Raw genomic sequence first — 26,996 nt, 5'->3', positions numbered from 1 at the left:
AATTATTTCCTATTGAGAACATACTCAGATTTTGTCTGATTTAGATGATATTATAATTTATATTTATATTTTAATATGTATATGTTTTTTTTTTCTTGTATTTTCCATTTTTATTTTAGTTGAACATAATCAAATAAAACATTGTCTTCATGTTTTCTCTGACATTTTCACACAATAAGTAAAGACAATGTATTGAAAACATTTTTAAATTTGACATGTTTAATGTTAGGAGAAGATTTACAAATAATGTTTTTAAAACTTAATAAAAAAAAAAAATCTTAGAACACATTTTAAGCTGGGCTGACTTAACCAATGGTGTGAGTTTGAGGGCGGGACTATCTGTTTATCCGACCAATGACAGGTTAGATGAGTGTCTCGGAAACATTTTTGAATGTTTTGAAGTGTTTTTGGTACACCAGTGGCACAGATATTATGCACAACACTTTTAGTCTGCATTTTCATGACCTGGTCTATTTTTTAAACTGAACCTGAACTGAGACTTCTTTTGGTCAAATGTTTTGATTATAAAGTGTGTTTGTGCATCTTTTACTACAGTAAATCACATCTGATTAAGTGACATTCAGACATATTATTAATAGGGGGCATTTTTTTTACACCATGCAATATTTTTTCTAACATTAGGGCACTGACGCACAAAACACACACACACACACACACACACACACACACACACACACACACACACACACACACACTCAACACTGAAACACTTCTTTGACCCTAAATCTTGAACGCATTTGTCCAGTGTGTTTGTGTGTGTGTGTGTGTCCAGACCTTCTATCAGCAACTAATGTGACCGGTCAGAAGAGGAAAACCAGGACACACAGCGGGATTAACACACACACATAGAGAGAGAGAGAGAGAGAGAGAGAGAGAGGGAGGAGATCCGAGACGCTCAGTTCACCAGTAGATGTAAGGAGAGACAGATGTGCTTGTGTGAGAGAGACAGATCGTAAACACAGACAAGAGAAAATCACACAGACGGACGTAAGAAAGAAGAACAGAGGCACACGGAAGAGTCTGATCTCACACAGGAATATAGGAGAAACAGAACGAGTGAATGAGAGAGAGATGAAGAGATGAAGAACAGTCCGTTCACCTACAAAACACTCTGTGATGAAGGTCAGTAATGGAGTTAATCATCTAATGAAATATTACAACACTGCTCAAGTCATCCGTGTACATCTAAAACATTCATTCTATTCAATTGAATTTAAATATTTTACATTTATTTTACATGTTAATTTAATTTTGTAACACTTCATTTCATTTTTAATATTCAATTTATTTTGTAATATTTAATTTTTCATTTAATCTACAAGTGTGAAGTGCATTTGAGTTCGAACAAAATATAGTAAAAAGCACTTTGGTGCTAACATGGTGCTTTCAACCTGTACCAAGGTGATACCAAAAAAAGTATCAAAGTCTCATAGTGATAGCATGTATTTTGGACTTGTATCATGGTGATGTTGTAGCACTGTGGATAATCACACATATGCCATAATAGATAAATATAGCATTCATTCAGCATCATGGTGTGTATCAAAATACCATAGAATTGCCTTCTGACACCATCATTTTAACATGGTACAGCTGCAGTACTTCTATAACTGTCTCTGGTTGATAAAATCTCTCATAATGTCTATGTGTAATTGATTATCATTAATAACACAGAGCAAGTTTACTGAATGTACTCTGAACACAAGACTGGGATTTGTGTGTGATTGTGTGTGTGTGTGTGTGTGTGTGTGTGTTATGTAACAACAGGTATCTAATACCCATCCATTACTGAGTCCTCTGATGGAGTAATGTGTGTGTATTTAAATGTGTGCGTGCCAGTGTGTGTGTTTTAGCATGTGTGTATGTAATGCTTTAAAATGTGTGCATGTGTATTTGAGTGTGTGTTGTGTGTGTGCTTTTAAGAAAATAATGATTTAAGATTTACTTTGCAACATTTTGAAGTAAAAAAAAAAATTACAAAGAATTACAAAGAAAAGTGTACACATCTAAATGTTATGTCTAGATGTAAACGTGTTGACTCACACATGTTTTTCCAAACCTGTGTGACTTCCTTTCCTCCGTGGAACATAAAAGAAGGTATTTTGGAGAATCTTGGGAGTCAAACAACAATGAATCCCACTGACTTTCACTGCACTGCAAAAAGTGGTAACTTAACAATGGTAACATCTAAAGTACAGAGCCAACCTTTAACCAAGAAATTTTTTTTAAATATTTAAAAAAATGTAAAAAATATATTTAAAAAAACCTGACGTGCCATTTTTTTTTCTGGTTAACCACTGTGACAACAACCCCCCCCCAACAACTGAGTCGTCTCGGGGAGTGATTCATTCAATAGCGCACAAGCAGAATTCTATAGGTTCTGTACTGGAATTAGTCTATTTCACCTGTTTCAGTCAATGCAGTCTGAGCCAGAAAGAGAATTGATTAGTTCATCTCTCGAGTCTTCGGGTTTTTCTAATCGTTCTTTCAACACGTGGTAGACCGATAAAAGTAACCAATGCAGTCTGAGCAGGAAAGAGACTTAATAATAATAATAATAATAATAACCAACTCTTTATCATCTTTGTTACAACATTCAATGTATGGAAAATAACCATCTTTCTCTCTCTCTGTCTGTCTCTCATTCAGTCACTGACGAGCGCTGTTAGACCGTGCCTAGTATGTGCAGCGGTCGCACACGCATCCGTAGACTAGCGCAAGTTAATTCTCACACTTTCATAGTATTTATAGCTCCTAACAGGCTGTGTTACTATGAGAAGTTGTTAACTCCAAATCTACGTCAGTATGCAGTTTTCCCTTTTGCTTGTGTGCCAGCAATTGTCCCTCTGCTGTAGGTTTGCAGAGCCCTGGAATAAGGGACGTAAGGCAAAAAGTAAAAGACAGACAGACAGTCAGCAAGAGATAAACACCAAAGAGAGGGATGGATGAGAGACAAGGAAACAAATAGACAGTTACAATAAAAAAAGAGGAGAAGAGACAAATGAACAGAAAGACAGGAAAGAGATGGTTATTAAAGAGATGGGCCTGAACCTCTGAATGAGGTAAATCTCCAGACACCTGTCAAGATGATGTCCAGCTCATATTTCACCTCAGAATGAAAAAGAAAGAAGTAGTAAGATATGCCTGACATGATGAAATTAAGGCTAGTGTTTTTTTTTTTTTGTTGTATTGTTACTTTATGACTTTTTTTTATAATTAAACAGTAAATTACATAAACATCAATTTATCATTAATGTAATGCACAACAATGCCATTCTTAATAACATCAATTATTATCCAGATTGTAAAATCTTTATGTCATGATAGAATTTGTTGTAATGATGTAAATGAATGAGCAAACAAACGAATAAAAAACATATATATTTATCAAAAGTTTGGGGACTGAAGATTTTTTAAAAAAAAATAAATTAATACTTTTATTCAACTGAGATGCATTAAATTGATCAAAAGTGACAGTAAGGACATTTAAAATGCTATGAAAGATTTATAGTTTGAATAAATGCTGTTCTTTTGAACTTTCAAAGAATCCTTTAAAAAAATAAATAAATAAAGGATCATGATCACATGACACTAAAGACTGGATGATGCTGAAATGCTGTATTTCTATATTTTAAAATATATCACCATAGAAGTTACAGTTATTTTGAATTGTAATACTACTTAACAATGTTGCTGTTTTTACTGTATTTATTTATTATGGACACTAGGATCATCATAATGACAATCACAAGAACTCAGAAGTGAAATGTCTGAATGCATTACAGTAATGATAATTTAATGGATTAATGGTCCTCAAAAAAGAATAATACATATTATTTTCCTTTGATTTGGGGATGAAATGTGACCTGGACTTGATTTTGTGATTTACTCAGAGAAGACTGTATAAAATAAAATGAGCTTGAGAAAACATGCTTCAACCTCCAAAAGAGGTTAAGACACAAACATCAACACGTTTGAGTCCTTCTGCAGACAAATGCACACTCCCTCTCTCACACACACACAGTTTTTTTTAAAAAGCTGTTTTCTTTTTAAGCTGATAAATCTTTTAAGCTACCCTGATACTCTCACTGGCGCGCACGCACACACTGATTGCTAAACACATTAATCACATGACCAGCTCTAAACACACACACACAAGTTCAGCAGAGTGCATTAAGGCTCAACGAGACCATCTTTGCATGTACTTTTGTTGGTTTACTTGTGCTGTTTAATAAGTCAATCATCACTATTAGGCGTACTATTTCAACAGGCCAGTGTTGAAGTTGAGTGTCTTTGTCTTCTTGAGTTTGTTGTCTAACCTCCCTGAACACTGTGACAACTACCCAAAACAGCTCTCTAACGATGCCCTAGCAACTCCCTGGCAACTACCCAAAATACCCTAGCAACACAGCCTAACAAAACACCCTGGTAACCACACAATGCAACCAGGCAACCCTTCAATGGCCAAGCAACTTGCCCTGGTGTAACACTGCAAAAGCTCCATAATCAAGGGAAGAAGGAGTTGGGAAGCGGCTAACATTCAAATCAAAACTTTAATAATCAAATAAACACAAAACAGTGTATTGCGCACAAACAAAAGCACAACACAAATCATCGCTCCTCTTTTGTATCCTTCCAATCTCCTCCGTGGGACTCGAGACCGGTGAGTGGAGCAGGTGTCGCTCATTTCCAATCACTCCACCAGCCTCGCTCCTGTTCCCACGGCTCTCGGCCCCGCCCCACTCGTCACATACCCCCATCGCCCCTTACAGGCCGGGGGGTACTCACGAGACTGCGCTCTACCCCCCCCCCCCTCCCTCCGGGGGGACCGCTCACGGTGGCTGCGAGAACCTGGGGGTGAGGACAGACAAGACAAGGCTAGAGAAAAGGAGATGGAAGGATGAGGAGCAACAGAGACGAGAGAGGGGAGAGATGAGGAAGAAAAAAAATGTTTCTGTTTCCCAGACATACTGCCACTTTGCCCTCTACTAGCTGGGTGAACTCTTCCGCTCTTCCGCGGTGCCTGGCGGCGGACGGCTCCTCCGCTTTCGGGCAGTCGGCAGGAGTCCCCCGTTCCCTGCTCCTCCCCATTTAGGCGTGTGGCAGCAGGCTCTGGCCCCCTGGCGAACGCCGCCGACTCCTCCGCTCCCTCATGGACATCGCGGGCGGCCAGCAGCGAGTTCGTCCGCCCCCGTTAACTCACTCCAACCCACCGCCTCGGGCGTCCACGGCACCAGACTCTCTCGCCCTGCTCGATAGCACCGCGGATTCACCCCAATCGGCGAGGGATCTTCGGCAACGCGTCCCTACTTCCTCCCGGGTTTCAACACCAGAGTAACACTATAAAAACTTCGCAATCATGGGAAGAAGCAGGAGGGAACCTGCAAAATAAAAAAACAAAACCCAGGCCTGGTTCTTCTCGTCCTTCACTGTCGTTGCTCCTCTTTTGTATCCTCCCAATATCCTCTGTGGGACTCAAGACCGCTGAGTGTTCGTTCATTTCCCAATCACTCCACCGGCCTCGCTCCGTTCCCATGGTTCTCGGCCCCACCCCACTCGTCACACATGGCAACTAACCAGAACACACTTGCAACCCCCTAACAATGTCCCAGAAACTCTCTAGGAACCACACTGAACGACCCTTCTAACAGTGCACTACCAACTCCCTGACAACACCCCGAACACCCTATCAACTCCTTGGCAACCACCTACTAATGCCAACACTTCTAACAGACCTCTAGCAACTGCCTGGCAACTACCCAGACACACTTGCAACCTCCCCCTAACAGTGCTCTAGAAAATTTCTAGCAACCACTCTAACAGTGCACTAGCAACTCCCTAACAACACCTAGAATAACCTAGCAAACCTTATAACAATACACTTGTCCTGACACCCACCAGGATACCCCAGTAACTCCATGGCAACCACCCAGAACAACCTAGCAACCCCCATTAATGCCCTAGAATCTCCCTGGCAACCACGAAGAACAACCCAGCAACCCCTCTTACAGTGCCCTAGCAACTCCCTGAGAACCACCCAGAACACACAAGGAATCAAACTCTCTGGCAACCACCCAGAATCCCCAGACGCACTAGAAACCACACTGCAACATGCTCAAATCACTAAGAACACCATAGAAACCACATAGAAATATCCTGGCAACCGCCGCAGCATTCTGTTAAATGTACACCATTGAGCTACAGCAATAGAGAGAATACTGTGGTATTACCACGATATCATGTTAAAAAAAAAAAAAAAAAAAAAAAAAACACTGCGCTACTATGGTACTATGGTGTATTTTTAGTTAGTGTTTGGTCAGTGAGCACAGAGAAACACCACTTTCAAACACATTACACACACACACGCACTAGATGTACCCGTGAGTGCATGTGTTTGCAGTAGCACGTCCGAGGACTTCCATTAGGTTTCTGTGCGTGTGTGTGTGAGTTACAGTATGTGTGTCTGTATAAATGATGTGTGTAATATAACTGGCAGCGTTTTCCACTCTCAGTGCATCTCAGAGGCGCTGTAAGCTCTTACTGGTTAATATTGTACATCAGAGGCTTAAACACACTTGTGTGTATCTCGCTTTGTAACGTCTCCCAGAGCTTTGTTCAGTTAGATGCTCTGAATGACATCATACCACTAGAAAGCATGAAACACCAGCCAAACCAATCAAATCATCACCAAAAGAAGTTAAAAAGAGCATGTAATTGTTGTTATTGGAATACTGGAAAAAAAGAGGCAGATTTCTTCAAATTTCATTAGATCATTAAAGGCTCAGGATAATGAACAGACGACTGTCTGCTGACTGGACAGAATGAAGATATACTTTACAAACTACATCTTTCATTAAAACCGACACACCGGATCCATCTAGCCTGCTCTTTGTTGTTTGGATGAATTTCTGTGCACACAGGGTTCAGAATGACAATTCCTAATAAAACTTCACCATTGATAATAATAAATAATAATAATAATAATAATAATTACCAACTAGATGACCATTCACTGAAGCATTGAGCATCATGAATACAGTCAGAGCTCAATTCCTTCATGACTATACCTCCTGCCACTATAAGATCTAGTTGTGAGCTATAAAAGCAAAGACTGTCAAGAAAAACATTTTGAAAGAAAGATTTAAAAGCCTCTAATTTTTTAAGATTTAGATTTTCTTAAAAGAATGACAGAAGAACAATACAACAGAACAAAATATAAAATAATAAGTATGTAAAAAGATAGATTGATAGATAGATCGATAGATCGATATTCCTAATATAAGTTCAGCAGAAATTTTAGTCAAAACGTGTTTTTTTATGTCTGAGTAAATATTTATGTCCAGTAAACTTAATTTCTTTGCTCCAGTGGCAGGTTTGACAAAAGCATAATTTTTGGAAGGTATGTGTGTTTTCAGGACAGTGTGGTTAGGAGACACTGCATCTGCGACTCCTGAATATCGAACGATGCACACACAGATGCCAGAGAGTATTAGATAAAGTGTGTGTGCATGTGTGTGTGTGTGTGTGTGTGTGTGTGTGTGTGTGATGACACAAGAGAGGCACAGAAAGACTAAATCAAAGTCAGGAGTAACGGAGTGTGAAAGAGAAGAGAGAGAAGGAGTACAGTGCTCGACCGGAGCTGATGAAGAGATCAACGGAGGCCCTCGGTACATGTGTGTGTGTGTGTGTGTGTGTGTGTGTTTGTGCTGGAGAATGAAGGGATTAAAGGGGAACATCTAGCTGTGTGCTGATGAACCATAGCAAAATCAACAGGAGACCTCAAAAACACAATACTCGAGGAGTGCATGACTTTGTGTGCGTGTGTGTGTGTGTGTGTGTGTGTGTGTGTGAAGACAAGGTGCCCCCACAGAAAAGCACTGTGTTCATACCATAATGATGTATCAGATGATGTACACTATAAAAACTACAATGTAAAAAAAAAAATTATACAGTATATATATATAGATATATACACACACAAAAAAAAATATTTTATCTCCTAATAAAGTCTGTTTAAAAACCAGATGGAATATCTAGATTTTCTTTTCAAAATGTAAAACAATACACTATTAGTCAAATACTAATTTCTTTTCATTTATTTTTTTATAATATAACACAAACAAATATATTTAAAAAGTATATATTGTTAGTCAAACACAAATTAATAATAATAATAATAATAAAAATAAAAAAAACGATCTGATCCAATCCAAGGTCAAAAAGTGTCAAATCCAGCAGATCAATGAATCTAAATTCTTCTAAACACATCACAGAGCAGCCCACACTCAGCATCTCCAGAGGACTCAGAGACGCAGACATGAAAGACGAGAGGAGGAGATTTGGCTTCAGATGTCTCTAACAGTTTGCTAAAACGAAAACAATCCTAATGAACGTAACAGCTGAGGCACAGGAAGGACTGTAAATATTCAGTCAAATATTCCAAACTATCTTCAGTTACTCACATAATTGAACACAGACACTTTGTTCCTTATTAGGCCTGTGTGTGTGTGTGTGTGTGTGTGTGTGTGTGTGTGTGTGTGTGTGTGTGCTCTTGTTTTCGTGACATATCAGGACACAACTCTGTATAATGACATGGGTAAGACAAAGTTTCCTGTGAGGGTTAGGGTTAGGTGTAGGGTTGGTGTAGGGCCATAGAATATACAGTTTGTACAGTATAAAAACCATTACGCCTATGGGATGTCCCCACTTTTCACAAAAACAAACACTTTCCACAAGGCTTAAGAAGGTCATTTTAAAAGCATCAAATGTCGGTCTAATAAGGGTTATTCTGGACTGTCCCTCTTCTAACTAATCTATATTGGCTTTTCATAAGCAGTTTTGGATTTAAGAGTAACTTTTAAATAAGTCATATAAGGCCTATGATCAGTGTTATTTGAAGAGAATTTCATTTTTTTCTAAAACGTAAACGAAATTTCAATATTGATTTAACATGCAACATTGTAGAACAAAACTGAAAATTTAAATTAAAGCACAGTTAAGTTTATCTATCTACTTTTAATAAATATTTATTTCCATAAGTTTAGTTAACTATACTTAAATAAGAAATGTTGCCTTGACAACTAGATGAAATATTTATTTAAATGCATTTATTTAATTAAATATTTATTTATATGATTTCTGTTAACATTTATTTTATTTCACTTTTTTGTTCAATTTGTTAACTATAATAGCCCTGGGGCTAAGAACCTCTTTTATCTGACCATTTGCTGAAAAGAATAATACTTAATTAATTAATAGTGATTAAAGCCCTATTTTGTTCCCTATTCATAGAAAGTGCAAGTAACACAGACACACACACGCACACACACACACACACACACACACACACACACATACACATACACACACAGTGTTTGGGTTAAAGGAGACAGGCAGCTTTGAGTCGGTCTCATAAAAGAAAAGAAGCTTAACAGAGAACAAGATATGAACTACAACACACATAGAGGGCTTATCAAAGAGCAAAAGAAAGGCAGATGAACACTTAAGACGTGGAAGAGATTACAGAGGAATAAAGTGATAATAATAGGCCCTTCAGGAAGAGAACCAACGACAGAGAGCGAGACTTTAATCAGCTGTATGTGACATATGGGGGATTTTGTTAACCCTCATTAATATTCAATATAGTTGTGCTGGGTTTTGGAGTCTCTGAGAATAGGACGGACGTGAACTTTAATAGTGTCACTCTGCTTTATCCTGACTAGCGTTCTTGACTACAGACACAAATGTGTGTTGGAAAGTAACTCAAGTTGTGGTTACTATTAAAAAGTTTAGATGTTTTCACAAAATAACAAAAAATAAATACATTGTAACAAGCTGCTTGTCACATTCTGAGTTTGTCTGTGCTTGTTTGGTTCTGTCATTGATCTGTTTTATTGTCTTGTTTTCTTATTTTTGTGCCGTGAGCAGATTTACAGTTTGGTAATTAGTTCCTGCTCCCATTTGTTCATTGCCTGTTTAGTTTTTCTAGCTACTAATTGGTTGATTACTCTGTTCAGGTGCTGCTTGTTTAGTTGCTCTATTTAAGTCTTCAGTTTCTCCTTAATCAGGCTCTGGTATTGAAGGTCATAGCCTAATAGTAGAGTAGTCATATTTCTCTTGTGATCTACTGAGTTTATGTTGGTGAGTTTAAATAAAGGACCTTTGACCTCTACATTACATCTGTGACACTGCTCTTTCTAACCAGTATAATAATAAAACATGGTTTTGCCACATATTGCGCACGCAGCTTTAAAGTCATATGAACTAAATCAATAATCTATTGAGGTTGTTCCAAATCTGTACGATTGAGCCTGTCCTCCAACAAAAAAAATGACCATATAGGTCATTTGTGCAAGCATTTATTACGACCTGTATTTACATTTGAAAGTTAAGTGCCCTCTAGCGGGTGTAAAAATAATGAGAGTATCGCGTTGTGTCTGTCGTCATGAATTGACGTATAACGTCATTACCAATCAAAACGCACGTTTATTTAAATACAATGTCTGGGCGTTTTACACCGATCTCACAGTATTTCCTACATATTTTAATACTGTAGGTGGCTTATTCGTTCGAATGACCCCACCCAACCCCACCCCTAAACCTAACCCTCACAGAAATCATGCTAAATCATGATTTATTGAGCATGTACATTTTCGTGCATGTCCGTTCCCTGGGATTGAACCCATGATAGCATGATTACAAAACAAGGTATAACGCAATAATCTACTAACTGAGCTACACGAAACGCAAACCAGAGGGCAAATAAAAGAATATAAAACATTAATATGAAAACGACCTTTTGCCGATAGGGGCGCAATTGTAGCTTTGATGGGTCGTATTTCAGGGATTTGGACAAACGACCTATACAAGCGTATTGGTTGGAGGACAGGTTGAACGATTATGGTGGAAGCAGGCCTTCCGGCTCCTTGATTTCTCTCCAGCGCTGGAAAGCTGATCTGAAATTTACACAGGTCCTGCTTCTAGCCTTATCATAAGCCTTCTTTTGTTCCACAGGCGTTTACCTCTATCTTTCTGTTGTCGCCCGGCCTTGTCCGTCCTGTGCACTAAGTGGTCTCTAGCCATCATGAGACATGCCCACTCGGCCCGACTTTTAAAAGAATACCTACAGTAGCTCACCTTTAAAGAGCTGCAGTACATGCATATTCAGTCTAATGTATTTTTACACACATCTTTCTTCTTCTTTCTCAGTCAGGTAAACGACGAATTTGGAGACTAAAAAGTGATACTGGACACTGGACTGTCGTAAAAAAATGGATTTCTGACCAATGTGATTATTTCTAATGCTGTGGAATACAATTTCCCAAAACACACAGTGGAATAATTATCTTTGTTTTAGATAGTATGCTTACAAATAAAGGCCACACCTCCTACAGTTCCTCCTCAGGGGGCTGAGCCAATCAGCAGAGGTCATGGGCCGTAGGGCAGCTGACACATCCAATGCAGTGCCGGCGCTAGAAGTACCTCTAGCTGGTGGGCAGGCCGTCCTGTCTCAAAAATGGGGCCCTTTGTGCAGTGTTGGCGTCCAAACGTCGCCGGGCCTTCGCTCACTTCCGTCATTGAAGAAGAAGACTCAAACGGTCAGTACGACCAACGGACCAACTGCCGAAACCATGTCGCTGGATCGGCCGAGGCGTTTTGAAGTTAACGGAAGTCACGTTGTCAAGGCTGTGTCCAGAAACCATGTGGCACAAGACAGGACATCCCAGGAGAGTGAGGTGTACTATCAAATTAAAGCCAATCCAAACCAATTCAGGTCAAGGGGGAGTTTAAAAAGAACCCCTCGATATGTTAACGGAAGTATTGTTGCATCTGAGGTGGTGGGTGGAGTTTGCCGCGAAGGGGCTGAATCTGAGGAAGCGAGACGGCAGAGTCAAACAGTGACACATGAATGTAAGCGAGGTCAGTTGCTGAAAGGTGAGGCATCCAGGCCAATCACTGACTCATACACCACGCCCCCTCGCCCATGTCGCATGATGACGTCATCACCCAGACTGTGCACCAGCTGTGGGCGAAGGCAGTCTCAAGCCCCACCCTGCATATCACCTGCTTGTCAGAAACGAGCAGCCAGTCATGTTCAAGCGACCGTGATGCTTCCGCCGCTGCTGAGGAAAGGCTGTTCGCCTTGCTTGCAGAAACAAAACTCCACGATTGTACAGCCAACATACACGCAAATTCCCAATCACACAATGCAAAATGCATGCTCCACCCCCTCACAGTCCAACAAAAAGGATCCAAGAACAGAAGCATTTACGCAGTCTGAAAAGGCCAAAAACGACTTGACAATGCAACACACGCAAGCACGAGTCAAAACAGAATCAGTCACACAACACACATCGCAAGACGCGAAGAACAAGTGTACGACCACACAAAAGCACAAATCCGCCACGTCTAAACCGATTAGCAGTGAGTCCCAAGCCACACCCACTCTTCCACCAAAGCAAGACTTGAAACCAACACAAGTCAAATGTAAACCAGCACCTCCAGAGCTTCTGATTGGCTCAGGGGCGGGGCCTAAACCACAACCCCCGCCCACCCCTCCACCAGAACCTAAAACTGAAAGAGAAACAGACTCTAAAGACACTCATCCACCTCCAACAGATGATATCCCACAATCCAACGGTGCACCCGGCGTTCTGCATGGACTGCTGCAGAATGTAGAAGAAAAACTGCTGTATAATCAGGAAAAGATCAAAGTCCTTCTCAATGTCATTCAGGACCTGGAGAGGAACAAAGCAATGAGTGAAGGGTGAGTAAGAGTGAGTGAGAGTGAGAGATTAAGGCTCTGGAGTTCATGAAAGCGTGTTTGATTTGTGATTCCACACTTCCATCATCCCATAATTCCCCTGGTAACTGATGCATCCTGTGGCAACGCCTCGGGAATCTTGATCATCAATGGGACATCGACCCCCTACTGCTCCCAAACTCTCTCTCTCTCTCTCTCTCTCATCTGATGTCTTATTTTCTGTCTCATCTTCACTGCTACACCTCCTAACACATTCACACCCTTTCTCTTAATCTCTAAAGAGTGTCCCTCTCTTTGTTCTCCTCCATCCACACACACATGGTTTTATCAGAACTCTGCTTTGATTGAAAGCTCAGATCTGTCAGGATCGATCAGGGAAGTGACTGTGTTGCATGTTTTAAAGTGTTCATTTTCATTACATATTCAAGGACATTCAATAGAGGTCTGTATGCCTGTGGGATTCCCGCTGGCCTTGATTTTATTTGTTGTGACACAGGACTCAATTTCTAAGATGTAGAAAAAAAACTCCACACAAGTTTATATATGCAGATGTGTTTTTGCATTAGTAAATAGGCCTGGAACAACACTTCCAGCACTTTCATTTCATGGGAAAGCAGTCGCTCAATGGAAAAACTATACACGATATAAATATAAATATACACAAGCTAGACTTTACAAAGTCTTTAACAACGAAAGCATAGGCTACAATAAAGCATCTGTGATTTTATTGAAAAGAAGACACTTATTTTGTAATACCTGGAAATGATAAACAAGAATGCAGACGTGTGTAGGAAGAAAATCATTGTGGGTGTTAGAGGGATGGAAAAGAACAGACCTATAATTCAAAGCTCTGTGTGCATGTTTTACATGTGTGTGTGTGTGCGTGTGCTGGTCCTCATGCTTTCTTGTTTTGTTTTCAGGCGTTGTTCTTACAGAACAGGTCAGGACATCAATAACTGCTCAACCTGCCAGAAAACAGCCTGCATCATATACAGGTAAACATGAACACAGCAGTCCTCTTCTGTCTATCATGTTGTATTTTTGCATTTTATGACCATTTTCCTCCCCGTCCATGCCTTCCAGTTAAACAGGCTGTTTTTGCTACTGTATTATATGCAAATGACCTCTGTTGTGAATGGCTAACCTGCATAATGAAAACGGTACCGTGAAGTAGTCCGAAGTGACACAAACATGAAAATACACTAAATGCATGACTTTTATCATCATCAAGCATTTCACACTAGGGATCAACCACATGCAAACATTCCAAATTGGAGCCTTTCATAATTTAGGGATTTTTTTGGAGTGGTGTTTTTGCTATTATGTCGGTTAGAGGCTGACAAAACCTCACTTTACACTTTGACTCTTCAGACTTTCAGCAACAGCTCCCAACACTGCACAGAGAGCATTTGCGGGTGTCACACAGGACACACTGTGCTAAAAAAAACAGGTCGACGGTGACTGGATAGAGCAGAACACAGGAGTCTAAAAGCCATGTTAAAAATGCAACACTCATGCAGAGAGATGCAATGCAACATCTGAGACGTCCGTGTGATGCACATGTACTGTACATACTATAGATCAACTATTAAAAATATAGACCTGCATTTGCTGGATACATGAAAACATTGAATTTTCTGAATTTGCACAGTCTTGTACTGTGAATGTCAGACTTGGTCTACATAGTATTTAACCTTGTAAAGCCTGACAAATGAAATAACAGTCTGAAATACATATATACCGTACATTTTGAATTGTAAGAGTTAGGTAATCCTTTAGATAAAATATTTGTTGAGTGTCATATTTGATACACCAGGCTTTTATAGCTCATATAATAAGATATAGTAAGAATATGGCGAAAAACAGCTTAATTTTATTCAGAGAAACCGTGTGAGCAAAAATAAGCAATTTGATGCAGATTCTGATATTTATATGAACAAAAAAGTTATTAAATTCTGATGCAAATATAACAGATACTTAAATAAAATGATATAAATATCATTCCTCACTCTATATCTCCATGATGAACAAATACACATAAATGTTCCTCAAAAGCCTGATTATTTGACACTCGTGATATTTCCAAAAAAAAAAATGAAGCAAAACTAAGCTAAGTCCAGGTGTTCAACTTGAAATATTACTTGCTAACATGCCTAAACTATCAATTAGACGACAGAAGGCATGCAGTAGATTGAGTGCAACAGGTTTATCAGCAACGCATTGGTCATAATGATCATTTAAAGGCCTTATTTTTATATTAAAGGCTTCACATTGTTAACATTCTACTCAAAAAACAAGGAAATCCATTTTCTATGACCTATTTAAAATATTACAAATCGTGCACAGAGCCACATCTGAGTTATGTGTCTTCTGGGAGGCAGAAACAGACAGAAATTAACCAGGAGACCATGAGAATGATTTAAGAGTTGCATCAATATCCTACAGCAGATCAAGACATCCAACAGCCAGCAGAAACCTGTGAGCATCTACTCTGTGCAGAAGAAACAGATTGTTTCAGTCTTAATTAGTGCTGCTTGCTAAATCAAGCATTATTATTACTATTTATCATAGTTAGGGTTACACTTGCCTCAGAAAAAAAAGAAGAAATCTTTAAGTAGGCATTTAAGCAGATGTGAGTGTGTTTTTGTAGGTGTGTGATGTATTTATTAGAGTCAGGTGGTCTGTATGTTTGTTATAATCGAGGGACCGTGAGCTTCACTTCCCTTTCAACTGTAATGAAGCCTTGAGGGACACACACACACTCACACACACACACACACACACATATCATAAAGCCAGAGAAAACTGTGAACCTGTGCGATGTCCCTCCTGTCACACAAACACACACACACACATGCTCAGCCAGCGCTGGATGAAATTCCCTCGACTCTTTTATCTCCCTTCCTTTTTTTCTTGTTGGGATAAACAGGATCATTTTTCCTGTACTATGAAGAGCTAATCGCACTATAATAGATGTTTCTAGCACTCACACTGAGGTAAAGCCACAGGAATCAATTAAGAGAGATGGATTTCCCCTTGAAGTCTAATCTCATAACAATACAGTCTGACAAAGCCAGGAGCACATACACATACAGGTTCTGTTCCAAATGATATCAAGGTGCTTTGCTGTCTCAGCTTCCTTCTAAGGCAACATCCTCTGTAACTGATTTGAGGCTGACCCTAAATAGGCAGAAACTCTGTGTCATACAAATAGTGCTCCTCATGTGAAATGCACGGTACGCTTGACAAGGTTCTTTTATGCGTGCATACATCTGTTCATGCATTCATCCTTTCTTTCATTCTCACAACATTATTTTGATCATGCACACATATATTTGTAAACACATGCATTCATTCATGCATTTCTTCATTTGCATATGAGTTCATACATTCAATCATGCATTCATGCTTTCATGTGTTCATTCATTAATGTGTTCTTTCATGTGTTCATTCATTAATGTGTTCTTTCATGTGTTCATTCATTTGTTTGTGTGTTCATATATTTGTTCATTCGTTTGTGCAAGCATTTATTTGTTCATGCATGGATACATTTGTTCATGCATGCATTAGAGTGTGCATGCGTTCTTTAATGGATTCATTCATTTGCTTATGTTTTCATGCATTCATTTATTTTCTTACGCATTCATGCTTTCATTCATACATGCATGTGTATCATGTGTATGTTCATGCATTTGTGTATTCATGCATCCGTTCATTGATTAGGATATACATTTATGCATTAATTTAAGTATTGATTCATTCATAGAGGGTGTATTAATGCTAACATTTCAGCCTTCAAACTAGAGATAATGTTCTAATAAAATCCAAATCCAGAACAGTTTTTTACTATACCAATCCTTTTTTATGGACACTTAAACTTTGCATATATAGCCTAAATTGCATGGCTCATTTCAAATGCAATATGCAATAAGTTTAAGGGTTCATAAAAAAATGTAAAAACTTAAATTATAATAAATCATTACTAATATGAAGCCTGAAATGTCAGCTTTAAGGCACCCTCAGTAGGGCTTGAGAAAGCAGCATTTCTGCTTGTTCCGCTGTGTTTTTAATTCATTTAAGGCAAGGTAAAAAGACATAGAGCTGCTGTCTGTTTCAGTGAAGTCAGGTCAATATCCACAACTTTTAGTCAAGATTATGCATCATTAACTTTCAAATTGGCACTAAAGTCTGACAACAATAGTGAAGTTTCTTCAACTCATATACCACACTAAAAACTGTACTTTAATCTTTGAATCTTTTTTCAAGAGTCATCAATATATCCCAGAAGAGTTTTTTTTTTTAAATGTAAATTGTGTCATTGTGTATCTGCTAAAAATAAACTTTTCAGAGTACACTAGCATAAAAATGATAAGGAATTGACTAAAAGCTTCAAAACTCTGGATTTCAAGTCACTTGATTTTAATACTCCACAGCAACATCTGAGGAAAAAGAAAAAAAAAATTTTTGGGTTTGCTCACATGGATGCATGTGATTTATAGTGCTAGATTTCCTTTGACTCATGATTTCTGGAAAATAATATTGATGATTAAGATTTCTCCATGTCTGGAAGTGCAGACTCCAGCTTTGAGCTTTCTGACTGAGTGAACTCCCTTCCCTCAAAAGATCCGTTCATCACAAATTCTGCTTCCAGTTTCTTAATCTCTCTCTTTCTCCCTGACTTGATGCCTCATCCTCTAGGGATGAAGAAAAGTTGAGACGGGCTCGGTTATAGTGCTCTTTAAAATACAGAAATGCACACTTTTCTTCAAAGTTTTCTATGCCCATGCAAACCTCAGGAGGTTGCTCTGCAGTTACTAGATGGAGTCAAAAGAGTCTCAATGAATCATTTATGGCTTTATATTTTTGTCTTTGACATACATCTTCACAAATGTTATGTGACAAAGAGTTAAAGGTCTCACTAACACAGAGTTTGACCAATAAATTAAAAGTGATGCAAGCACTACTGATGAAAAAAAAAAAAAAAAAACTCCTTAGTGCTGATGAATTTGCATGGTGCACTGATCATATGCATGTAAATGTGTCATCTGGATATGCAAATCAGAGACATCACCTAGCAATTTGTAGTGACAAATGACGCCCTCTGAAATGACAGCAACACTGAAAAACAGATTTACAGTTGGCAAAAACGGTTCAATATAAAACTGTGCAATACAGAAATAACTAGATTTGCATTTCAGGAAGAAAACAGCAGCACCTGCATGGCAACAAAAGGAGAGTTTGAGCACCGGTGCTTTACTGCTATTGTGACTCTAAGCATCATGTTTAATCTCAACTGAGCATCAACATTTACAATCTGTGCTGTATGAGCACAACTACAGACGGTTGAACTATGTAAGCTTGTTTTCGAACAAATTTGTACTTTTTGCAAATCTGAGGAAAATCAGAATCGAAAGATATAAAGGCAGAATCATGACAAATAATGCCAGAATTGTAAGCTATAAAGTCAGAATTGCGGGAGAAAAATATTCTGAAATGTTAACTCCGTTTTCATAGAAAAAGTCATAATTTTAAGATAAAAAGTCACTTTTTTGTGGCAGAAAAAAACACCAGAAATGTATGTCATAAACTAAACTTCAATGCAAGATGTAAACTCAGAATTGCAAGGAAAAGTAAGAAATGTGAAATGTTAACTTAGAAATGTGAGAAGAACGTAAGAATTCTCAGTTCTCATTATTATGATTTTTTTTAAGTGTATATCTTGCAAATAATGAACTATGAGTAAAATAAATCTGACTTGTTTGATAAAATGTCACAGTTCCTTTATTTATTTATTTATTTATTTATTTATTTATTATATATTTTTTCCTCACCGTGGTGGAAAAAAAGCTTCTATATTAGACAGTAAAAGCAATAAGAATCTTCACCATTCACGATGCAAAACAGTTATAAGAAAGATGCTCAGTTGCAGTTCACTGTGAAATAATATAATGATTTAGAAAAGAAATGCAATAGCACAAACCATGTAGGATGGGTGTATTTTCTATATAATGTCCTACAACAAACTGTTGGTGAACACACTTCGTTTATCTCGGTCCGTCATTATGGGGTTTGTTAACCTTCAGTATATTCTCTGTCAGTCTGTATTATTCTCTCATCCCTTTACCTCCATCTTTTGCTCATCACATTCCCTTTTTTCTCTCTTTCTCTCTAATTCACTTAGTTGCTGGGAAATTGCATGCAGGACTGTGGCTAAACAGTAAATAGAGGGCATAACCCCGCACACACACACACACACACACACACATGCTGCTCGACTGCAGTCAGATGAAACGGTCAGTTTGATGCAGTTGTCATAATAGTTAATCTCAATGGCCTTATTTGTCTCAATGGCCTCCAGACGTATTTGTCTCATTCGTGTATGCACTGGGATTAAAAAATGTAAATAAAAAGAATAACTCATCATAAAGAGCTTCAAATCATTGACCCAAACCAACCAGAAATATGACAAACCTTCACTTTAAAAACAAAAAAATATTGAAGAAATGTCAAAGATGTCAAAGAACATGAAGCACTGTGCTTTTTTTTTTTTTTTTAAAGAAATAAATTAATATTTTTAGTCAGCAAGGAGGCATCATCTAAATTAATAAATGCTAAATGAATAAATGTAAATCATCAAACGTGAAAGTAAAGACATGCATAATGTCATAAAATAATTCATTTTCAAATAAATGCTGCTCTTTTGAACTTTCTATTTATCAAATAATCCTTACTTAAAATATGTATCACTGATTCCAACTGCTTTCAATGTTGATAATAATTATAAATATTTTTTGGGCGCCAATTTGGCATACTGTATTAGAATGATTTCTGAAGAATCATATGACACTGAAGACTGGAGTAATGATGATAAAAATAGAGCTTTGTTCACTGGAATTAATCATTACAAAAGTATTTAAAATAGAAATATTTCCATTTATTTTAAATTATTTCAAAAATGTACTGTTTATACTGTATTTTAAATCAAATAAATGCGGCCTTGATGAGCAGATGAGACTTCTTTCTAAAACATATGTTAGGTCTCTGGGATTGTGTGATTTTGTCTATCAAACGTTATTTAAAAATGTCGCAGAGCAGAAGCAGGTGCAATGATTTAACTTCCGAGCTCACAGTCAGTGTCTCTTGAAAGGTTTATACATAATCATTAAAAATCAATCTTTCTATGAAAAAAAAAATGAATGAATGAGACGTTTACTTCCTGAACCCAACTCATTCGCTGTGAAACTTGTAAGAAAATAAATGACGGACTGAGCAGAAGCAAACAGAGAGCCAGAAACACAGAAAGACTTTGAGAGTTTGAGAATGTTTCTCCGTTTATGTTTCAGTTTGTCTGAAGTTAACCTCTCATTGCATAATTAATATTATTTCTTTTTATAATTAATTTTACCCTAATATCTGTATTTTTCTAGTGTGGAGCACGACTTCCGGGTGCAGGAGGGACACTTTCATAGCATTCTGGAAGCCTTGGAGGAAGCAGAGTACGATGTTCCCGCCCCCGTCCCAAAGCCCGCCCACATACAACCTCGAGCCAAGAGCCGCGTCAAGAAACTGCGAAAGAAGTGTTTCTGGTGGCTGTAGAGAACCATCAGCATGGAGATCTACCGCGGTTTAGATTGTATAAGTACTTTCATTGGCATTCATGGAAAATGCCACCAGCATCACCGCTGTCACAGAGAATGTCGGAAAATAAAACTGTTGGACCATGAGCTCCATAATACAGTCCAGCATAGAGGATTTGTTAAAACGTTGCTCCTACTGAACGGATTATGCTTTAAAATAACTGTAACATTGTGACGGAATTCTCAAAGCCCAGGCTGAACCAAAAGCTCATCTGACATCCTGAAAACTTGAGGACAATTTAAAACCCAAGGAGACCCACAAGACCTCCAGTCAATAAATCCCCTTCATAGTGTCTGACAGAGGCGGAGTGCAGTCGATATCCCTCTACGCTGACGGACAGAGTGTTATCCTGATGGAGATTCTCTCTCTCATCTCCTCATCACCGTTCTCTGACCTTTGTGTGCGGATGGCTTTCGTCCCCGACTAATGAATGTCTAACGCTCTGTTCCCAAACTTAGTGATCTGCCTACATACACAGCATGTTAAGGAAGCGGTAGTTGAGCTCCCCATCCAAAGGCAGTTCCAAAATAGGCGGTCTTATAAGATACGACCACACTGCATTGTCCTTAATGGTAACAACTAAGTTAAACTTACTGTTTAAATAAATCGTTCAGCCAAAACTGGAAATTTGCTGAAAAGGAACTAACCCTCAGTCCATCAAAGATATAGGTGAGTTTCCTTTTTTTTCCCCCATGGGAATAGGTTTGGAGAAATGTAGCATTCGTCAGTTGCTCACCAATGATTCCTCTGCAGTGAATGGGTGCCGTCAGAATGAGATTCAAAACAGCTGATTAAAACATCACCATAATCCACAAGTAATTCACACCACTCCAGTACATCAGTGTCTTGTGAAGTGAAAAGCTGTTTCTGAGAAACAAATCCGTCATTAAGATGTTTTCAACTACAAGCTTCTAGTTCTGGCCAAATGATGAGTCCATAATCTATAATGAGCTTTCTCCAGTGAAAAAAGTCCATCCCCTGTTGGACTCTCATTCTGACGGCACCCATTCACGGCAAATGATCCTTTGGTTAGCAAGTGATGCAATGCTACATTTCTCCAAATCTATTCCCATGAACAAACAAACTCATCCACATCTTGGATGGCATGAGGGGGACTACATTTTCAGCAAATGATCAATTTTGTGGTGAACTATTCCTTTAATTGGAATCAATCGTCTAGAAGCAGTCAGTCACTTGATTTCAGTAAGGATGCAGCCTGTTTAGAGAGCAAGCAACTCACTAGGTTTTGGAACAGAATTCCAATGTATTAAATATTGAAGTACAGAATTCAACATTTTAAAGTCCTAACATTTTCAAGTTATAATGTGATTCTGAAAGCAAAAGCAAGAGGGAAAGTGTGACTAAAGGGGCTGTTCATACCAAACATTCTCGTATTACATCTGTGCCATTTTTTAGTTGGTCGATTTACATAAACATTAATTTGTAAAACACTGTGTCAAATTAAAAGTAAAATTTTTAATATAAAAATACATATCATACGTATCACATTTGGTTTCCCTGGAGACATTTTCAAATGTATGCAAATGGCTCCTATTGCTACGTTCATGTCTGATTGAAATTATCATAATCACTAAATGAGATTCTACTCAGAATTGTTTAGCTTCTCAGAATCAGGAATTATACATTTAATGTATGTATAATTAAATGTATATTTATTGCTGCATAAAAATAGAATGGTTATTATTAGAATGGCTTTATTCATGATGAAAGTAAAAAAAAAAAAAAAAAAAAAAAAAAATATATATATATATATATATATATATATATATATATATATATATATATATATATATATATATATATATATTATATTTATAATATAATCATTACATTCATTTACATCCACATTCTCAGTGAATGTGCATCAGCTTTAATAAAAAGTAAAGATACAGCAGCTGTTGTTTGTCTTCAAATGAGATTGCTACCGTTTTTTGTGAGTTCGACAAAAACATTGGCAGGTTTTAGAAACGGGTAATTATGGTAACTTCACTATGACATGAACGTCCCATTAATGCAATCTGGCAGAAACCGCTAATTCCCTCACAGACACATATTACTGAATTTAAAGTGTAAATGTTTGATGTTCACATGGACATTTTAGTGTCAATGTTTAGATTCATTATGATCAATGAATTCACAAACACTGATATATTTTTCTCTATCATTCACACCTTCTCACATACAGATAAACACGTTTTGCTTCCTAGATTACTAAAACACACACACTGGTTCAAACACACGTCTTCCGCTCCGTATCTGTCCTGTACTCATGTCCAGACTTGAAAATATACAGTATATAAATAAAAATATAAGGTAACAAATATTATAATCAATGTATTTTTATACGCCAATATTCTGATAGTCTAAGACTACATTTCCCAAAATGCACTTCTTCTCCCTCCTTCCTTGTTTGTAAATGAGATATTCAAGATGACGTCAATAAAATTGTGCATTTTAGTGCAAGAAATGTTTCCGGTCTGGTGATATAGTTAACCTCAAAATACCAGATCTGGCATTTGTTTCCATCATTAACTAAGTATGATCAAAATTAATAGTGACATTTGATTAAAAGAAGAAAAGGAGAATGAAGGGAAAGGATGTAGTGGTTTAAACTCACGATGAGAGTGTGTTCTCGGCCCATCGTGATGACTGTGCAGTTTATCGTCCTCAGCAGAGACGACACAATGTCCTGAATGTGCTGAAATGTGTCTCCCTGGAAGAGACAAAACGCTTGTCATTTGTGTTCTAGCGCTGAACCCGCAGCATTCAAATGGTCACAGATTTTCTCATTAAATCGCCCAATTAAAGCAAAACCACACATAATAAAAAAAAAAAAAAAAAAAAAAAAAAAAATACTGCATTGGCAACTAACTAAAATGAGTTTAAACTGGAGTACCAAAATGACTGAAACCAAAACTGAAAATATTATATTAATTAATATATTAATATATATTCATCTTTTTATATGTAAAACAAATTAATAAAATATATGTATATAACAAAATAACCAAAACTTAAATTAAAATGTAAACTGAAAATATAAAACTAAAAGCTTCAATATTCAAATATTAATAAATACTACTGTAGCATATAAGTGATACTAAAAGCACATTGGGTGACTGCTGTTTTAGTGTCTCTCCTACTTCCTTCTCATGAGAGAGCAGGTTAAGTTTCCCTTCTGTCTGTGTGTGAGAATCAGCCTACAGGAAAATGACTGGTGTGTGTGTGTGTGTGTCTGTGTGTGTGTGTGTTTACCACCCCCTCACTAATTTCATGACGCAGAGACGGATAAAGTGAGGGATTGAGAGAGAGAGAAACATCTGTTCATCTCTACATTCAGTATTTCATTTCATATTGTGTTTCTCAGCGTCAACAGCTCTTCACTTCAGCTGTCACCTCAAACACACTCTCTCTCTGTGTGTGTGTGTGTGTGTGTCTTTGTCTCGCCTCCTTTATCGTCGGTCTCTCTCATCTGTCTCATTCTTTCTCAGTGGTCAGTGGATGATGTCTTAATCAGGTATACCTATAATCCCTGTGGAGTGTGTGTGTGTGTGTGTGCTATCTGTGGCACCAGTGGCCTGTCATATGGTATGGTTTCAATTACTCTTTCACGTTCTCCGACACCTGTCAAGAGCATGTACAGCTCATACTTTATTTTAACCCAATATTTGGGTCAAATGTTGCATGAAAATAACGATTTAAAGCAAAAACTCTTAAATAGGCTTTGTTTTATTTGAGCAAGCAAGTAATAAATAAAGAATGAATGAGTGAACGAATGAAAAAAGCCCTTTTTTAAAAGTTTTCGCATTAAATCTCTTTATTTTCATGACATTAACATTTGCCCTAAACAATCATTAAATGTGTAAAAAAAAAACAATGATAAACATTTAAATTCTAAAGAATTTGATGTGTTGTCTATAAGTTATGCTGATTTAAATTTAAAAAATCATCATAGAAATGAACTGCAAACATACTCAAAAGAAAACAGTTGCATTAAATAACAAAATATATATATATTTATAAATTTAAATATTGTTAGGATGTCATTGTTTACATTTCATAGATTCTTTTATAGACTTTGATTTAAATGTTTAGGGTTTAAAATAGGTTTAAAGTAAATTAATACTTTTATTCAACAAGGACACGTTAAATAGATCAAAAGTGACAAAGACATAATTTCTATTTCAAATAAATGCTGGTCTTTTAAACTTTCTAGACATTAAAGAATCATGAAAAAATGAATGTATCACTGTTTCCACAAAAAATTAAGCAGCACAACTGTTTTCAACATTGAAAATAGTCAGAAATGTTTCTTGAGCAGCAAATCAGCATATCAGAATGAATTCTGAAGGATCATGTGACACTGAAGACTGGAGTAATGATGCTAAAAATACCATTTTGCAACACAGGAATAAATCATATTTGAAAAAAAAATATATATATATATTTAATAGTAATATTATTTCACAATATAGCTGCTTTTACTGTATTTTTTATTTACTGTAGCCTCTTACCGACCCCAAACTTTTGTACATTAATTTCTTGTGATTTTGGGATGAAATATGATGTATATTCTATCATGAAAATTTGATTAGCTTTAGTTCATTACATATTATCAGGAGGTTTATTGCTAAGCATATTCTCATCTTCAGATAGATGTGTTTATCTGCATTTTATAATGGCTCTAAACGCAGCTCATCCTGACACACTCAGGAATACCTAGACAGCTTATTTCTCATCCCGTAATGTTTGTGGGCTGTTCTACAATCACTCGCTCTCACAGATGTTCTCTCATCTGTATTTTTAGAAGAATCGTTTGAGGTGAATAATGTTTTAAAGGCACTCCGAGAGTTTAATTCAAACTGCAGCATGAAACATGCCCTGAGAGAGAGAGAGAAGGAGAGCAAGCGTCTTCCTCACACCTCACACTGTTTGTTTGAACTTTCAAATGCTCTCTGAATCCTGTTAAAGAAGCAGACGAGGTCATGACCCCATCACGTCTTCATTTTGCTCTCTCTTCAGCACTCCATCATTCTCATCAGTCGGTCAGCTTCATATAATCAGACGGGTCTGACCCGCTCACCTTGCCTCTCCGCTTAAACACAAACAGCTCTTAATAGACATTTATGCTTCAGTACAAGTTAAAGGTGAAGTGTATCATTAGTTCAATGTTAAAGCTCAACGCTTGTAATATTCAGAGTCAACTATATTTAAGACATTAATACGTTGACTTCCTGAAAAGTATACACACTGAAGGTTGGTTTCATTAGCATTTGTGCCATGACTGATAAATGATCACTGAAAATGAAAAGCGATGTACAGAGAGACAAATCAAACCTTAAATTATTTTTTTTTTTCAAAATAAATAAATACTATTATTTTTGTCTTAATACTCTTAAAATGTCATAATATTGAAAATTATATAATGATAATGCATGCATATAGTATTTATTTTACATTTTAATTATATATATATATATATATATATATATATATATATATATATATATATATTCTATTTTAAAACACACACATAACTATATAGAATTTTAAAATTATATAAAAATTAAAAATTATAATTACATTTACATAAATTATATATGTACTACTTTAAAACTATGAAATTATTTTCTGTAGTAATGAACATTTTGCCACAAATGCTTTAAATAGCTCTTCACTTGTTTTGAACCCAGAGCCTTTCTTTAAGATGAAGCAGCCTAAGTGCTGATTTAAACAAACAAACAAACACACACACACACACACACACCAAAGAGTCCGGGTTAAACAGACAGTGCCCTGACCTCCTTCATTACCTTCCTCTCTCAACGTTTCACTGCTTTCTTTGGAAATGGAAGTTCAGGAGGCTCAGTGTCTTGTCAACGTTTGGAAAGTGAGATTAGAGCATCGGACTTCAAAGAACCCAAGTCTAATCAACCACCATTTAGGTAAGGGTGTGTGTGTTTGATTAGAAGCAGATTTCAAATAATAATCATAATTCTCAGAAAGTTGGAAGATTTGAACCCACAGAATCTTAGAAACTTCTCAATTCTTAATTAAAAAGTGAAAAAAGAACATTTGATGTCGATTATCAAACTTGTACATCACAACACATGATATCACACTCTAATTAGTGTTCTTTATATTTTATTGTCATTTTAGTGTACTTTTTTTTTAATTAAATTTTAAAAAGATTGAATATCCCAAGGTTATGGATGTAACCCTAGTTCCTTGAAGGAACAAGACGCTGCGTTGAACACTTTGTCAAACGCTTTGGGGAACGCCTTTGGCAAGACCGACTCTGAATATCTTGTGCAATCTGTCCAATGGTAGGACGTGACATCACAGGCGGGGTGACATAGCGACCAGGAAGCTATAAAAGCACGTGCTGTGCAGTTGGCTTCGGCTTCGAGTAGGGAAGCAAGCGCCGGCAGGGGTGCCGGGAGTTTGGCGATACGACGCAGCGTCTCGTTCCTTCGAGGAACTAGGGTTACATTCATAACCTTGGGACGTTCCTCTACAGGAACTCGAGCTGCGTCGAATGCTTTGGAGAACG

The 26,996-nt window shown here is 37.3% G+C and overlaps 2 protein-coding genes across 3 annotated transcripts in view; one reads left to right on the top strand and one right to left on the bottom strand.

The window, feature by feature from the left end:
- The window catches only part of LOC113070795 (dedicator of cytokinesis protein 2-like), a 100,498-nt gene that overhangs the window by 26,330 nt on the left and 47,172 nt on the right, over positions 1-26,996 (bottom strand). For both annotated transcript variants that reach the window (XM_026244237.1, XM_026244238.1), the window contains exon 26: positions 23,061-23,156. In XM_026244237.1, the coding sequence (XP_026100022.1) occupies positions 23,061-23,156 (96 nt within the window). The remainder of the gene's footprint in view (positions 1-23,060; positions 23,157-26,996) is intronic.
- On the top strand, positions 193-20,601 carry LOC113070796 (protein FAM196B-like). Its single transcript, XM_026244239.1, has 4 exons — positions 193-1,143; positions 11,230-12,787; positions 13,705-13,779; positions 20,212-20,601. Exons 2-4 carry the CDS (start codon positions 11,451-11,453, stop codon positions 20,378-20,380), a joined length of 1,581 nt encoding a protein of 526 aa, XP_026100024.1. The 5' UTR covers positions 193-1,143; positions 11,230-11,450; the 3' UTR covers positions 20,381-20,601.

This window comes from Carassius auratus, unplaced genomic scaffold, assembly GCF_003368295.1.
Source record: "Carassius auratus strain Wakin unplaced genomic scaffold, ASM336829v1 scaf_tig00005249, whole genome shotgun sequence".
In the NCBI taxonomy this organism is placed as follows: Eukaryota; Metazoa; Chordata; class Actinopteri; order Cypriniformes; family Cyprinidae; genus Carassius; species Carassius auratus.
Note: the sequence above shows the minus strand (reverse complement) of the source record. Positions and strands in the feature narration are given on the sequence as shown.